Raw genomic sequence first — 17,503 nt, forward strand, 5'->3', positions numbered from 1 at the left:
AGCGTGTGCACGTTATGACCATGGCTGAGCATCCTCGAGGTCCTTCTGTGCTTCACTTCTAGACCTTACCTGCGTCCTAGGTGGATGAGGTTGCAGCTCTGTGGGTCCTGCATCAGTGGGTGGCGGGGCTGTCCACAGGGAGCCCAGCGTCTAGGAGACGGGTGGATAGGAGGGGGGTGAGTACGGGGCGATGAGCCATTGTAACTTCTCGGCCGGGGGCTCGGGGCACAGGTGGGAGGAGCCGCGCACGCTGGCCAGCGAGCCAAGGGGGCAGCACGTGCTGATGGCTGAGCAGGTGGGGGACGCCGCCCACGGCCTCTCCAGCATCCTCAGCGGCTCTGCCGCGTGCACCATTGCCTTTCCGGGTGAGTAAGGCCTTTCCGTGTGGAAAGGAGTGGCGTCGCCTGTATGGAAGCGGGCTGGGGGTGAGGAGGGTTCCCCAAGGCTGGAGGTCAGGACTCGGGAGGTCCCCCTGAGAGGGAGGGAAGAGGAATGGAGCCCAGCAGCCTCGGCCCTGGGGCACTCTGCTCTGTTCTCCCGCCCTGTGTCAGGCCCTGTGGGGTTCCAGGCTGGGAATTCCGAACTTGTCGCACGGGGTGGAGAGGCTCAGATCCGGTGGGGTCCGCTCCCCTGCTGTCGGCACAGGGAGGCCTCATCTGGGGGTGAGATCCCCGTGTTCCCTGTCATCTTCGTCGGCCTCCATCCAGGAGCTAGAGTGAAGTACGTTGTACAAAAGGTGCACGTGTGCGTAGGATGGAAGAGCGGTGTGGGGCGGGGCTTGTGCAGAGGAGGTGCTCGGAGACCGGCTGCTCCTCCCCCGTGTACTCTGCCGGGGAAGAGGCAGGGCTGAGGGTGGTGGGCCCACGGGCGGAGGAAGGAGGCGTAACCCTGTCTTCCCTGCCTCGGGTATGCACGGTGGACACAGACAGACTGCAAGGTCCAGCCTCAGCCCTGTGAGCGCAGGACGCTGGAGATGGTCAGGCAGCTTGCCGGCCAGGCCCCGTGCTGGAGGGGATCTCGGGGGACCAAGGCCGTGCTGGCTGCGCTCTGTCCCTTTTCCAGGTTTGTCCACAAGGTGTGGGGTCAGGGCCTGCGGGCAGGGCCTGGGCGGGGAGGGCCAAGTGCTCATGGGCTGCAGGGAGAGCGGCTCTCCGGGGCCTTGGCTGTGGAGTGTGTGACAGGGATCGGAGGAGACCTGGGAGGTAGGCAGGGACAGAGCTCCGGGGACCCAGGCAGCGGCACAGCTACTCAGTGTCAGAGTCTTTTAGACACACTGCCCAGGAGCCCAGGGCCTGGGTCACAGCCATTCTGAAGGCTGGTAAATCAGCCAAAAGCTGGTCTGACAGGGCAGTGGTCCGGGCTTGGGATAGTGGTCTGCTAATTTGGTCCCTCTGATCACCAGTTTCCATATGTATGGGGGCTGAGCAAGGCAAGAGGCTTAAGATGCTTAGATGAATTCCGGTTGTGGAGGCCGTGGAGAATGCTGGGTTCTTCAGGACCGGAGCTCAGGCATTCAAGAGCACCTGCTGCCCGGCTCTCAGCCACTGCCCCGCAGACCCCCAGATCGTCCCCCTTTATCCGGACCACCTCCAGTGTGGCACCTGGTCAGCAGCTCATGATCTCGCCCTCTAGTCGTTTCTGGAGGGCCAGGGTAGCGTTTGAACCAGCTGTGCCTTGGCCCCTTGGCCTGGCCTCAGCGATGAAATCAGAGCACGCACAGCAGTGAGATGGAGCGGCTGAGAAGCCGGGAAGGCCGTGTTGGGTCGATGCAGAGTCCAAACGCCATCTCGGCAGGGAAGGGCGGTGCCCCCCACGTGGCTCAGAGGAAGTGGGGCCTCGTGCTGTGTCAGAGGCCACTAGAGGCTCTCTTCTGAACCTGCACTTTCGAGTGAAAGGAGGTAGTTCTTCATTCACTGGTGAACATGTTTAAGTCCTCACTCTGAGCCAGGCAGGGTCCAGCGAGGAGGCAGGCACAGTCGCGGCCCCAAGAAGCTCGTGGTCCAGAGAGAGCCTCCCAAGTGCTGGGATGGGGCCTGTCCTCCCCACACGTCATGGAGGAGGGGTTGCTTGAGCAGTCTCAAGAGATGTGGGAACCGGGTAGCAGTGGGCAGAGGCATCCAGAGCCGGGAGCCCTGGGAGAGGCTGGTGGGTAGAGTACACTTCATGGCTATGTGCTCAGACGCTGGGGGCATCACCACTAGTGAGCTGGGAACCTCCCGCTGTCTGTTTCCACATTCGGTAAGTGGGTGATAACAGGACCTGCCCCAGAGGATTGTCAGGAGCACGCAGCGAGTTAATTCATAGAATGCACTGACATTGCAGGCTCCTAGAATAATGCATATAGTAGGCTTTTCATCAATCCCCTCATTCAAGAAATACTCACGGAGGCTCTCCTAAGTTCCCAGCACTGCCCCAGGTCCTGGGGAATCAGCCTGAGCGTCTCGGAAACAAATCTGCTCTCATGAGCAAAAGGCAGCAATGAACAAAGTGAGTACCTAAATGAACTACTAGGTGGTGGTAAGTGCAGTAGGGGAAGGATGTGGGGTGGGACAGGGTGGGGTAAGTAGAGGGTAGGGTTGCAGTTTTAATTAGAGTGGGCAGGGACCAGACCTGAGGGAGGTGGGGGACTAGCTGAGTACAGGCCCAGGCGAAGCCCTGTGGATACTGTCTGCTCAACAACGCTGGCTCCTGTAGGCCTGGGTAGGGAGGGCAGGGCCCGTGGAGCTTTCTGGGCTAGGACGTGTGGTTTTATGAGGTCACGAGGAGTAGACACGGAGGGGGAGAAGAGTTCTCTTTAATGAGCTGGCAGCTTGGCACAGTTTTGATTTCAGCAACCCCTTGAGTTCGTAGTTGACTTGGCTTTCCCCCCCCCACACACACACATACTGTATTTTATTTTTACAAGAGAGAAATAAACTGACACCAAGCATTGTAAATGGATGACCACAACAAAAGCAACAATGATTGTAATTACCAAACACGAAACACACTCATACTATGTCATAATATTGACATTCAGTCCAGTAATCCTCCACTGTAACAGCTCCTTTACTTTGCAGTGAAAATTGATTTGTATATTTTTTGCCTCTGAGTCCTTGTGGGATTTTTTTTTTTTTAATTCAAACAGAAAGTCACAAAAATTATAATCATCCTCATCAGTTCACTCAGTCCCATGTAATTAATTTTTTTTTTCATCTTGCTCTTTTGTTAGCACTTTTATGAATTCATCAGTTTTCCATTAGAGTTCTGAAAATGCTTATTCATTCAGTTCAGCAGTATAGTCAGTTACCAGAAACCTGTACTTGTCAGAGTCTTCTCCATGAATTCCTTGAAGATGAAACCCTTTTATAGCAACATTTTTGCAAAAGCGTCAGAGTACACCCAGAACTGTCTGTAAATGACAAAAGACTTAAAAATGACCACAGTTAAAGATTTGATGAAAGTTCATAATAATTTAATTGCCAAGGAAATTTATTTATTTCTGAGATATACATTTTAAAGTAATAACTAGAATTATGACTTATAACATTATACCAGAACATATAAGATTTTTAGAAATTTCATGTAATGTCTGAAACATTTATATTAACATATTTCCATACAAATAACCCAAAGAAAGTTTAGTATTAGTTGTTTTTTTGTTTGTTTTTTTTATACTGCAGGTTCTTATTAGTCATCAGTTTTATACACATCGGTGTATACATGTCAATCCCAATCACCCAATTCAGCACACCACCATCCCCACCCCACCATGGTTTTCCCCCCTTGGTGTCCATACGTTTGTTCTCTACATCTGTGTCTCAACTTCTGCCCTGCAAACCGGTTCATCTGTACCATTTTTCTATTAACATACATGCATTAATATACGATATTTGTTTTCCTCTTTCTGACTTACTTCACTCTGTATGACAGTCTCTAGGTCCATCCACGTCTCAACAAATGATTCAATTTCGTTCCTTTTTATGGCTGAGTAATATTCTATTGTATATATGTACCACAACTTCTTTATCCATTCATCTGTCGATGGGCATTTAGGTTGCTTCCATGACCTGGCTATTGTAAACAGTGCTGCAGTGAACATTGGGGTGCATGTGTCTTTTTGAATTATGGTTTTCTCTGGGTATATGCCCAGTAGTGGGATTGCTGGGTCATATGGTAATTCTATTTTTAGTTTTTTAAGGAACCTCCATACTGTTCTCCATAGTGGCTGTATCAATTTACATTCCCACCAACAGTGCAAGAGGGTTCCCTTTTCTCCACACCCTCTCCAGCATTTGTTGTTTGTAGATTTTCTGATGATGGCCATTCTAACTGGTGTGAGGTGATACCTCATTGTAGTTTTGATTTGCATTTCTCTAATAATTAGTGATGTTGAGCAGCTTTTCATGTGCTTCTTGGCCATCTGTATGTCTTCTTTGGAGAAATGTCTATTTAGGTCTTCTGCCCATTTTTGAATTGGGTTGTTTGTTTCTTTAATATTGAGCTGCATGAGCTGTTTATATATTTTGGAGATTAATCCCTTGTCTGTTGATTCGTTTGCAAATATTTTCTCCCATTGTGAGGGTTGTCTTTTTGTCTTGTTTATGGTTTCCTTTGCTGTGTAAAAGCTTTGAAGTTTCATTAGGTCCCATTTGTTTATTTTTGTTTTTATTTCCATTACTCTAGGAGGTGGATCAAAAAAGATCTTGCTGTGATTTATGTAAAAGAGTGTTCTTCCTATGTTTTCCTCTAAGAGTTTTATAGTGTCTGGTCTTACATTTAGGTCTCGAATCCATTTTGAGTTTATTTTTGTGTATGGTGTTAGGGAGTGTTCTAATTGCATTCTTTTACATGTAGCTGTCCAGTTTTCCCAGCACCACTTATTGAAGAGACTGTCTTTTCTCCATTGTATATCTTTGCCTCCTTTGTCATAGATTAGTTGACCATAGGTGTGTGGCTTTCTCTCTGGGCTTTCTGTCTTGTTCCACTGATCTGTGTTTCTGTTTTTGTGCCAGTACCATATTGTCTTGATTACTGTAGCTTTGTAGTATAGTCTGAAGTCAGGGAGTCTGATTCCTCCAGCTCCGTCTTTTTCCCTCAAGACTGCTTTGGCTATTCGGGGTCTTTTGTGTCTCCATACAGATGTTGAGGTGATTTGTTCTAGTTCTGTAAAAAATGCCATTGGTAACCTGATAGGGATTGCATTGAATCTGTAGATTGCTTTGGGTAGTATAGCATTTTCACAATATTGCTTCTTCCAATCCAAGAACATGGTATATCTCTCCATCTGTTGGTATCATCTTTAATTTCTTTCATCAGTGTCTTATAGTTTTCTGCATACAGATCTTTTGTCTCCCTAGGTAGGTTTATTCCTAGGTATTTTATTCTTTTTGTTGCAATGGTAAATGGGAGTGTTTCCTTAATTTCTCTTTCAGATTTTTCATCATTAGTGTATAGGAATGCAAGAGATTTCTGTGCATTAATTTTGTATCCTGCAACTTTACCAAATTCATTGATTAGCTCTAGTAGTTTTCTGGTGGCATTTTTAGGATTCTCTACGTATAGTATCATGTCATCTGCAAACAGTGACAGTTTTACTTCTTCTTTTCCTATTTGGATTCCTTTTATTTCTTCTCTGATTGCCATGGCTAGGACTTCCAAAACTATGTTGAGTAATAGTGGTGAGAGTGGACATCCTTGTCTTATTCCTGATCTTAGAGGAAATGCTTTCAGTTTTTCACCATTGAGAATGATGTTTGCTGTAGGTTTGTCATATATGGCCTTTATTATGTTGAGGTAGGTTCCCTCTATGCCCATTTTCTGGAGAGTTTTTATCATAAATGGTGTTGAATTTTGTCAAAAGCTTTTTCTGCATCTGTTGAGATGATCATATGGTTTTTATTCTTCAATTTGTTAATGTGGTGTATCACATTGATTGATTTGCGTATATTGAAGGATCCTTGCATCCCTGGGATAAATCCCACTTGATCATGGTGTATGATCCTTTTAATGTGTTGTTGGATTCTGTTTGCTAGTATTTTGTTGAGGAATTTTGCATCTATATTCATCACTGATACTGGTCTGTAATTTTCTTTTTTTGTAGTATCTTTGTCTGGTTTTGGTATCAGGGTGATGGTGGCCTCATAGAATGAGTTTGGGAGTGTTCCTTCCTCTGCAGTTTTTTGGAAGAGTTTGAGAAGGATGGGTGTTAGCTCTTCTCTAAATGTTTGATAGAATTCACCTGTGAAGCCATCTGGTCCTGGACTTTTGTTTGTTGGAAAATTTTTAATCACAGTTTCAATTTCAGTGATTGTGATTGGTCTGTTTGTATTTTCTGTTTCTTCCTGGTTCAGTCTTGGAAGGTTATACCTTTCTAAGAATTTGTCCATTTCTTCCAGGTTGTCCATTTTATTGGCATAGAGTTGCTTGTAGTAGTCTCTTAGGATGCTTTGTATTTCTGCGGTGTCTGTTGTAACTTCTCCTTTTTCATTTCTGATTTTATTGATTTGAGTCCTCTCCCTCTTTTTCTTGATGAGTCTGGCTAATGGTTTATCAATTTTGTTTATCTTCTCAAAGAACCAGCTTTTAGTTTTATTGATCTTTGCTCTTGTTTTCTTTGTTTCTATTTCATTTATTTCTGCTCTGATCTTTATGATTTCTTTCCTTCTGCTAACTTTGGGTTTTGTTTGTTCTTCTTTCTCTAGTTCCTTTAGGTGTAAGGTTAGATTGTTACTTGAGATTTTTCTTGTTTCTTGAGGTAGGCTTGTAAATAGCTATAGCTATAAATTTCCCTCTTAGAACTACTTTTGCTGCATCCCATAGGTTTTGGATCGTTGTGTTTTCATTGTCATTTGTCTCTAGGTATTTTTTGATTTCCTCTTTGATTTCTTCAGTGATCTCTTGGTTATTTAGTAACATATTGTTTAGCCTCCATGTGTTTGTGTTTTTTACGGTTTTTTCCCCTGTAATTCATTTCTAATCTCATAGCATTGTGGTCATAAAAGACGCTTGATATGATTTCAGTTTTCTTAAATTTACTGAGGCTTGATTTGTGACCCAAGATGTGATCTATCCTGGAGAATGTTCCGTGCGCAATTGAGAAGAAAGTGTAATCTGCTGTTTTTGGATGGGATGTCCTATAAATATCAATTAAATCTATCTAGTCTATTGTGTCATTTAAAGCTTCTGTTTCCTTATTTATTTTCATTTTGGATGATCTGTCCATTGGTGTAAGTGAGGTGTTAAAGTCCCCCACTATGATTGTGTTACTGTCGATTTCCTCTTTTATACCTCCTAGCAGTTGCCTTATGTATTGAGGTGCTCCTATGTTGGGTGCATATATATTTATAATGGTTATATCTTCTTGGATTGATCCCTTGATCATTATGTAGTGTCCTTCCTTGTCTCTTGTAACATTCTTTATTTTAAAGTCTATTTTATCTGATATGAGTATAGCTACGCCAGCTTTCTTTTGATTTGCATGGAATATCTTTTTCCATCCCCTCACTTTCAGCCTGTATGTGTCCCTAGGTCTGAAGTGGGTCTCTTGTAGACAGCATATATATGGGTCTTGTTTTTGTATCCATTCAGCAAGCCTGTGTCTTTTGGTTGGAGCATTTAATCCATTCACATTTAAGGTAATTATCGATATGTATGTTCCTATGACCATTTTCTTAATTGTTTTGGGTTTGTTTTTGTAGATCCTTTTCTTCTCTTGTGTTTCCCACTTAGAGAAGTTCCTTTAGCATTTGTTGTAGAGCTGGTTTGCTGTGCTGAATTCTCTTAGCTTTTGCTTGTCTGTAAAGCTTTTGATTTCTCCATCAAATCTGAATGAGATCCTTGCAGGGTAGAGTAATCTTGGTTGTAAGTTCTTCCTTTTCATCACTTTAAGTATATCATGCCACTCCCTTCTGGCTTGTAGAGTTTCTGCTGAGAAATCAGCTGTTAACCTTATGGGAGTTCCCTTGTATGTTATTTTTTGTTTTTCCCTTGCTGCTTTCAATAATTTTTCTTTGTCTTTAATTTTTGCCAATTTGATTACTATGTGTTTCAGCCTGTTTCTCCTTGGGTTTATCCTGTATGGGACTCGCTGTGCTTCCTGGACTTGGGTGGCTGTTTCCTTTCCCATGTTAGGGAAGTTTTCAACTATAATCTCTTCAAATATTTTCTCGGGTCCTTTCTCTTTCTCTTCTCCTTCTGAGACCCCTATAATGCGAATATTGTTGCGTTTAATGTTGTCCCAGAGGTCTCTTAGGCTGTCTTCATTTCTTTTCATTCTTTTTTCTTTATTTTGTTCTGCAGCAGTGAATTCCACCATTCTGTCTTCCAGGTCACTTATCTGTTCTTCTGCCTCAGTTATTCTGCTATTGATTCCTTCTAGTGTAGTTTTCATTTCAGTTATTGTATTGGTCATCTCTGTTTGTTTGTTCTTTAATTCTTCTAGGTCTTTGTTAAACATTTCTTGCATCTTCTCGATCTTTGCCTCCATTCTTTTTCCGAGGTCCTGGATCATCTTCACTATCATTATTCTGAATTCTTTTTCTGGAAGGTTGCCTATCTCCACTTAATTTAGTTGTTTTTCTGGGGTTTTATCTTGTTCCTTCATCTGGTACATAGCCCTCTGCCTTTTCATCTTGTCTGTCTTTCTGTGGATGTCTGACTTGGCTTTTATCCCAAGTGGATGTTTTGCCTCAGGAAAGCCCCTGCCCTAGAGGTGAGCCCAATTAGCCTGCCCCTGAGGTGAGCAGCCCTGGGTGGGATCTCACCAGGAGAAATGCTCTTTGGCAAGTTTTAGAGAACTTTGTCACGAAGGCCCCAAGAGAATCTCCTTAGATGAGGCCATCCGTGGAGCTGCTGCCAGCCAAGAGGAGGGCTTTCTGCCTGAGGGACGAGGACCCCCTCCTCTATGGTCGGCCCATCGCCCCACAGACTCAGGAGAGCCAGGGGGCGAGGCCCAGAGGGCAGGATGCATGGGCTTTGGAGTGGGAGGTGGAGTTCGGATCCCAGCTCTGCTGTGTTCTGGTAACCGTGTGACTTTGGGCAACTTAATTCAGCCCTGAACCCATTTCCCCATCTGGAAGAGGAGACTGCTGTCTCTTCAAGTAGCCGAGGACTTGAAGTAACGATGGGGATGGCTGGAGCATGGAAGCCAGCACAGGAATGGTGGCCCTTGTGTTGTCACAGAAGGTTGTCACTCAAACCGACCTCAGAGGTCATTGAGAGCAGCCGGTGGTTTGCAAATCCTCCTGAGCTACGGAGCCTCATATGGACACTTGTTATGCAGACCAGGAAAAGCACATTTGGGGTGGGGAGGTGGGGCTGGGGCACTGGAGGAGCCCTGGACAGTCCCCTTCCCTCTCCACTGAGGCTCTGAGGAACACAGTTGAAAACTACAGAGTTGCTATATAGAAGAGGGAACGGAAGACCAGAGAAGGAAAGTAACTTGCCTGGGGTCACATAACCAGAATCCAGTTGCCTAATCCCAGTATTTCCCACCCCCCACTCATTGTGCTGGCCCCAGAAAGTAACTCGTAATAGAAAGCTGTTGCTGTAGTTCAGAGTATTGAACACAGATATCTCTAATTTCTGACATGATAGCCAGCTTCCATTATCTTTTTTTTTTTTAATTGTCTGAGTAGTTTGAAACATCTCCTACTCTGTGTGCAGACAAAAGTTGGGTAGAATCAGGGAAAAAAAGAGAACCAAGTCTTTCTTGACTTGCTTCTGCATTGGCATCTTGTGTCAGCTTTTAGTGTTTTAAATACCCTCTCCTGTTAAACCTTTGATCTCTACCATTTGTTTCCTTGGGTTGTAGCTGGAAGAGAGTGTTCTTAACCTACCCTGCCACCTGCTACAGGACCACCCGCCCAGGTACAGTCTGCCTCTTGGATTCTCCTCTTCTTTCTGGCCCTGGGACTAGGCTGGCTCCCAAAGGGGCATGTGTACTCCTGGGGCAGCGGGTGGGGTTGGACCGAGCTCCAGGGCACAGGGACAGGCATTTCCTCTGCTCATGCCATACTCATGCCTCCCTTGCTCAGTGGTATATTTTCACTGAGAAAGGGAGTGCAGGCTTTGGAATTACTTCCTTAACCAGGGCCCCTTGCATTGACAAGAGGCAGAGCAGGGCGTGCACTGAGCCCCAGCTGTGCAGACAGAAAGCCTCACATCTAGCACCAAACTCAGGGCAAGATACCTGAGCCTCACTTTCCTCCTCTGTAAAATGGGGTAACGTTTGCCCCATGTCTGGACTCCCCATTTCCCTGCTCTGGATGATAGGGGGTACCATACAAGGGATCCTAGGGAAGATTCAGTGGGTGATGTCCACCAAAGTGCTTCATCAGCTACAGAGTCCCAAGCAAACAGGAGGATTTTTCAACACCATTAAGATCATGCAGCCTGGCTTCCCAACGGGCCCTCACTGCTCCTCACCCCGGGGTCTAGTGCATCTCACTGACCCAGGAGCACAGAAATCACACTGAAGTGTCTTGGCATCAGTGCTTGTGTGGATATGCTACTCCTGATGAGGTCGGGAGTCCATCCCTCGAAAGCAGAGCCAGAGGCTTTGTGTGCAAGCAGGATGGTGCTTCCTGCCTGGGGTTAGGTGATCCTTCGGGCATCTTATTTTAAAGTTCCAACTTGGCTGGTCTCTGACACATGGGAGGAACTGAAAGTGGGGTTGTTTCTGCTCAGAAATTAAAGCTCAAGGACTTATGGTTTTGGAACCAGAGTGACCTGTGTTTGCGTCCCAGCTCTGCCACTTTCCAAGTAGCTGACCTTCAGCACGTGACTTCTGTTCGTCAGGTTTCAGCTTCCTCATCTGTGACATGGCAGTTCACAGTACCTGCTTCATCCAGTTGTATCAGTGAAGTGAGATCATACATGTGTAGCGCTTAGCACAATACCTGGCCCCATAATAGCTGCTCAGTTAAAGGCCACTGTTGGTGCTGTTAATGAGCCCTCAGTTGTTTGCATGAAACTCCAACTGACAGAACTGCTGGCCTAGGAGCCCAGAGTTACCCTCGATAACTCCTACCTTCCAGAAGTGTATACTTTAATTACAATCATGTGCCCACCAAGTAATAGATTAACATTTTTAAGGTATTGGGGGTTTGGACTCCTACATATAAATTTGGAGGTGGAGGGGAGAAATTCAGTCCATAACACGTGTTCCCAGTATCAGAGCCAGGAGCCAGATCCCACTGGCCGATCCCCAAGTGAGCCTGTAATTCACACAGGGCCTTACTGAGCCCACCATTGAGTGTCTGTTACCACCTACACCCTAACCCCACCTTAACGTACCTCATTTGCTTTCCTTTTCCTCTTTGCTACAGGTGTTGAGACTAATTTCCTAGTGCATCTGGGGAAAGGAAGGGGCTGGGCCCTGGTGGGGCAGGGTAGCCAAACCCCTTCACATCTCTGGGCTGATGTGCCAGGCTGTTAACAGGCATCTCTCTGATAGGCCCCTGTGACTCGCAGCCCTGCCAGAATGGAGGCACGTGTGTTCCAGAAGGACTGGACAGGTACCACTGCCTCTGCCCGCCGGCCTTTGGAGGGGAGGCTGACTGCGGTACGTGTGCACAGGACTTCCCAGACTCTGACTGTTGGGGAGCAGTGGAGCTGGGGCTCCTGCTTCTCACCTGCCACCCTTTTAGCTACTAGGTAGGAACTGGCCCTGGAGTTAGGACCACCTGCTTTTCAAGTACACCGCTGATCTGCTGTCTCAAATGATACACTGAGGGTTCCATGAAGAAGAAACTCAGGTGGTGGCGCTCTGGGTAGGACACGGCTCCTGGCTTCTTAGCTTTAGAACGACTACTGCTTGATCTGTGAGCCTCGCGGAGCCCGGCTGCAGGCTGGAGCTGGCCAAACTGGGTCCTGGTTCTGGGCTCTCTTCTCCACTCTTCCAAGAAGAGGAGGAGTGAGAAGCTTCAACCCCTTTTGGTTTTAAAACTATGAAATGAAGATTATAACTGGCTTTACCCCCCTACGGTTATGGGAGTTTGAAATAAGATTCTTAGCACAATGCTTGACACATAGGATGGGACTTGTTAAATAGTAACTTTTTAAAAACTGTAGTGCTAGGTTAATTGGAGACTTATATAGGAAAAAAATATATATGTTGACTCCCTACCTTACAAGCTACACAAAAAAGCAAGTCCAGATGGATCATAGATTTAAATGCAAAAGGCAAAGTTGTGAAGCTTCTGGAAGAAAACATAGGAGCGTATCTTCATGATCTTGGGGTAGACAAAGATTTCTCCAACAGGACACAGGAAGCACTAACCATAATGGGAAAAAGTTATAGATTCTATTTTTCTTTTGAAAGAGTGGTGAGCTGGAGACACGTGGTGGGAGCCAGGGAGCTCTGTCCGGCCGTGTCTAACCCTGTGACCTGCACTGGTCACGAGGCCCTGAAGCCTCTGTGTCAGTGTCCCATCTCCCGCCTGGGAGGCAGGCGGCTCCGGCCGCACGTGGCGGCTGGGGGTCCCAGGTGGGACAGTGGTCTGCGTGCTCCACAGCGTGACGGCCACTGTGATCCTGGCAGCCCCGAAGCTGAGCCTGGAGTGCAGAGCCGACGTGCTCTTCCCGCTGGCCGGCTTGGCGGCTGCCACCCTGGAGGGCTTCCTGCGGGCCAAGGCCTCCGTGCAGCAGTTCGTGCCGGCGGCGCGCTCCCGGGCGCACATGGGCGTGGCCCGCTACGGCGCGGAGCTGGCCGTGGCCATGCCCGTGGGCGAGTACCGGGACGTGCGGACCTGGTCAGGAGCCTCGACGACCTGCCCTTCGGTGGCGGCGCCACCCTGACAGGCCGGGCCCTGCGGCAGGCGGCGGAGCGCGGCTTCGGGAGCACCGCCGGAACGGGCCTGGACCGGCCCCGCAGGGCCGTGGTCCTGATGACCAAGGCACGCTCTCGGGACCAGGTGGCCGACCCGGCGCGTTTCGCCAGGTTCCGGGAGCTGCTCCTGCTGGGCGTGGGCAGCGAGGCCGTGCGGGCGGAGGAGGAGGTCACGGGCAGCCCAGAGCACGTCATGATCTACGCCGGCCCGCAGGACCTGTTAGGCCAAATCCCGAAGCTGCGGGGAACGCGGTGCAGCCAGCAGTGCCCAGGTAAGGACCAGTCCTGCACCGGCGCCAGCTGCGGGCCAGCCTCGCCCGACCCGGGGGCCAGCTGGCCAGTGGCAGGCCCTTCCTCCCTTTGGTAGCGACTTAACCAGGGCCTGTACTGAGGGCCGCAAGCACAGCCCTACTCTTCTCTATGCTAGCCTTGTGATGAGTAACTTTTCGCTTTACTGGTCAGTAGAATTGGACTAATAGTAGTACCTCCAGAGGGGCTTTTGTGAGGGTTAAGTAAGACAAGCAACATACACACTAGCACACAGTAAGCTCAGAATGTACGCTCAGAATGGTAGGTATTGCTATTTATTATTGTTATTTATTATTGTTAATAAGGAGTTCTGAATCTTCAGTCCTTAGCTGAAATGTCGCTCCTCAGAGGAGCCCTGACCCCACCCTTACCCACCCATGTCGCCCCTGCTGGTCCCTCTCACAGCACCCTGCTCCTTTCCTCCATGGCTGCTCACGTAGTTTGTAATTTTTTGTTGGTTTCATGTTTGTCAGCCGATCAAGGACAGGCATTGGCAGTTTTGTCCACATGGTATAATTAGTGGCTTGTATACAGTGCACGGCACATGGAGGGCACTCCGTAATGGCATAGATGAGGCCCCGGAGCTCAATGGCTTACGCACAGTGGACGTTTATTCCTCTCACATAACAGTTCAGAGGTGAGCGCCCAGGGCCAGCAGGGTGGCTTGGCTATCTTGTGGTTCCACCTCTAACTTCAGGGTCACTGTTTCTCAGACAGCAGGAAGAGGGCAGAGAGGAAGTGGAAGGCAAGCAGCTTCCTTTTGAGGACATAACTTGGAAATTGCACAATTACTTGCAATCACAACGCATTATATAGAACTTGTCATGTGGCCACACCCGGCTGCCAGGGAGGCTAGGAATGTGGTCTAGCTGAGCATTCACATGTCCTGCTGCCATTCCAGGAGAGGGTGGAGGACGGATACTGCAGTGGACAGACAGCAGACCGGCTGACCTGGGCTCCGCTCACCCCAGCGCAGTCCTCACTTTGCTGCCCCCTGAGGTCCACTCTGCTTGTTCTACAGGCTGCCAGGCCCAGTCGCTGGACCTGGTCTTCATGTTGGACGCCTCGGCCTCTGTGGGGCCCGAGGACTTCGCCCAGATGCAGAGCTTCGTGAGAAGCTGTGCCCTCCGGTTTGACGTGAGCCCTGACGTGACACAGATTGGCCTGGTGGTGTATGGCGGCCGGGTCCAGACAGCCTTTGGGCTGGACCCCCGGCACTGTAGCACTGCAGGCCAGGAGCCAGGCCCCCTACCTGGGTGGGGTGGGCTCGGCAGGCACGGCCTTGCTGCACATCTATGACAAGGTGATGACGGTCTGGAGGGGAGCCCGGCCTCGTGTCCCCAAGGCTGCGGGGGTGGTCACGGGTGGGAGGGGGCAGAGGACGTGGCCGTCCCTGCCCAGAAGCTTAGGGACAGCGGCGTCTCTGTCTTGGTGATGGGCATGGGGCCCGTCCTGAGGGAGGCACTGTGGAGGGTCACAGGTCCCTGGGACTCCTTGGTCCACGTGGCAGCCTACGCAGACCTGAGGCACCACCAGGACACGTTCATCGAGTGGATATGCAGAGGTGAGTGGGGGGCGATCCACACCCTCGGGGCCGCCTCCAAGGGAGGACCTCAGCCCGAGCCTTCATGTACATCATTACAGGGACAGCAACTCCTCCCAATTGCCGGGCGCTTTCCACATGCCGGGCTTTATGCTAAGTGCCACACTGACGCGAAACTCTGCAGGAGGCATGCACAACTGGCCCCATTTGACATTTAAGGTGCAGAGAATTTAACACAGGCACCTCTTCCCAAACTTGAGAACGTGTGCACCCCACTTAAAAAGAAGACGTCATTAGGATACGCATAGGACCCCGGGTTGGCACTGACCTTGGTAGGAGCAGACACAGCCAGGACAGCCTGACTCCAAGCCTTCCTTTTGCCAGTGACATCCTTTCCACTCTTTAAAAAGCACGTGGCCATAATAATAACAATAAGCACTGCTGTGTGCACGGCCCGTCCGAGAGAGGGAGTCTCTGTACACGGGTAGGAACGCTGGATGGAAGTCGGGTCTTTGACCGGCCATGCAGTATGGGGCCCCACTAACCTGTGGCTCAAAGGCCCATGGAGCCACTAAGATGTGTAAGACTCTGCTCTGGTGGCCTCGCCTGTGTACTGGGCTTCCTTAGAGCGGGGTCTTTGGGGCCAGCCCAGGCTGGGTCTGCTGGCACGTGCTCCCTTGCAGAAGCCAAGCGGCCAGTTAACCTCTGCACACCCAGTCCGTGCGTGAGCGAGGGCACCTGCGTCCTGCACAACGGGAGCTACCTCTGCAAGTGCCGGGATGGCCGGGAGGGCCTGCACTGCGAGAGCCGTGAGTGGGGCGCCTGCGTGCACTCGGGAGCTGGGGTGCTGTTCTGAGTCCTCCTGAGCCCCAGGGCCACAGCCAAAGGAGGCTCTAGGGCATCAGTGGAGGGAATCAATCATTTGTTCGTTCATGCAGGAAACATTTAGTGGGTGCCTCCTACATCCCAGGTGCCGTTCTAGGTGCGGGGAACAGAGCAGGAAGCAGGACAGAGAGAATCTCTGCCCTCGTGGAGCTTCCATTCTAGTGAGGGAGACAGCAGATAAGTACAGCACGTAGTGTATTGGATGGTGCTGAGCACACTCTAATTGATGAAAATTGATGACTGGGAGGGAGGAGCAAGTGGACCCGGCGTAACTGGAAGGCAGGCAGAGGATGTGGGCACGGGTACAGGTGGGTGGGTGCATGTGGCGGTGGGAGTCGGTGGGAGCTCCGAGCGTTTCTGTTTGCTCAGCTGAGAGAGAGGATGGGGAGACATGGGGGTTGAGGAGGGGAGAGAACGAGTAACTGTCCAGGGGAGAAGGGGACTAGAGTAAGGACGTAGAGAGTGACTGCTGGACAGCACCCTGGCCCACCTGGGGCCGCTGTTCATGCATTTAAAGTTAGAACAGCAGCGGCAGCCAGAGGATGATTCCCATTGGAGCCCTGGGTTTTCAGGCACTGGTAGAGGTGGGCTTCCCGATACCAGGCGTGATGTGAGGGGCACCTCTTCCTTGGCTTATGGAGTAAGAGCAAGGCATGATGGGGCCCGTGAGGCAGCTAGTTGGTTGAGAAGAGGACTCAGACACTCCTCGTGTCCTCAAAGTTCACTTCTTTCCCAGGGGCCTTGAGAGGAGACGCCCCCAAGACACGTGGCCCCAGCCGAGAGCCTGCAGGAGGGCAGCAGCTGCCCCCCTCCCAGCTGCTACCAAGAAGGCCTGGGTCCCCTGGGCGCTGAAAGGGGGCCTGCCCTCAGCGGAGCATCCCGTCTCGTGGGGTCCTTTGCGTGTCTGCCTTCAGCCTTGTCCGGAACCCTCCTGCCCACTCTCCTGACCCAGGGCGAAGAGAGGGCCCAGCTGCAGACACTGCTGCCTAGGGACGCGGTAGCAGCTGATTTCCCCCCTAACGACGATGTTGAAAACTCTTCAGCTGTAAGTACTTACTTTGCTGACCTAGTTGAGTGCTGCTGAGCTGGTGTCATCTGCCACCTTTCCCCTGAGGAGGAACAGAGGAACCTGGAGGCTTTTGATGGCCTGTTTGAAGCTCACTTTTCCCACAACAGATGCTAAGTAGAACGTTGTTGGGACAGTCATGCCCAACAGAAGGCAGTGACGAGAGTGTCACTCGGACCCCTGACGTGATGGCATTTCAAGATAGAGGGTGGACCTTTAAACACATCTTTCTCCTAAGATGTCCCAGATGGATTCATTCTTAGTTTGAAAAGGGGCTTGAGTGGCATTTGTGACTTGTTTTGGTGGCTGGATCCGCGTGTGGGAGTTGGAAAGGCCCCAGACTGGAAGGTGACTGATTAAGCAGCTGTTTGCCCTTGGGGGAGGGACTGAGTGTGCAAACAGCCCTGATCTCGAGGGGCCACGTGAGCTGGGCCTGGGCACTGGGCAGCATTCCCTTCGAGGGGCTTCTCAGCCTTTACTTAGGAGGGTTAATTGTGGGGTGTTTCTTGAGTGCTTGTCTTACTCTGCCCTTTGGGGGCAGAAAGGAGTAGAATTCTTTTTTTTTTTTTTTTTTTGTAATTTATTTATTTATTTATTTTTGGTTGCACTGGATCTTCATTGCTGCGCACGGGCTTTCTCTAGTTGCGGCGAGTGGGGGCTGCTCTTCGTTGCAGTGCACAGGCTTCTCATTGTAGTGGCTTCTCTTGTTGTGGAGCATGGGCTCTAGGCACACGGGCTTCACTAGTTGTGGCTCACGGGCTCAGTAGTTGTGGCACGTGGGCTCAGTAGTTGTGGCTCATGGGCTCTAGAGCGCGGGCTCAGTAGTTGTGGCACGTGGGCTCAGTAGTTGCGGCTCACGGGCTCTAGAGTGCAGGCTCAGTAGTTGTGG

At 49.7% G+C, this 17,503-nt stretch overlaps 1 protein-coding gene across 1 annotated transcript in view; it reads left to right on the forward strand.

Annotated features, from left to right (window-relative positions):
• The window catches only part of VWA2 (von Willebrand factor A domain containing 2), a 61,213-nt gene extending 44,851 nt beyond the window's left edge, over positions 1–16,362 (forward strand). The window contains 8 exon segments of the mRNA XM_082407825.1: positions 9,794–9,849; positions 11,438–11,545; positions 12,524–12,724; positions 12,727–13,083; positions 14,142–14,334; positions 14,336–14,493; positions 14,496–14,684; positions 15,347–16,362. Coding sequence (XP_082263951.1) covers positions 9,794–9,849; positions 11,438–11,545; positions 12,524–12,724; positions 12,727–13,083; positions 14,142–14,334; positions 14,336–14,493; positions 14,496–14,684; positions 15,347–15,519 — 1,435 coding nt within the window. The 3' untranslated portion in view covers positions 15,520–16,362.
• The last annotated feature ends 1,141 nt before the right edge of the window (positions 16,363–17,503 follow it).

This window comes from Balaenoptera borealis (assembly GCF_965194805.1).
Source record: "Balaenoptera borealis genome assembly, chromosome: 10".
Taxonomy (NCBI): domain Eukaryota; kingdom Metazoa; phylum Chordata; class Mammalia; order Artiodactyla; family Balaenopteridae; genus Balaenoptera; species Balaenoptera borealis.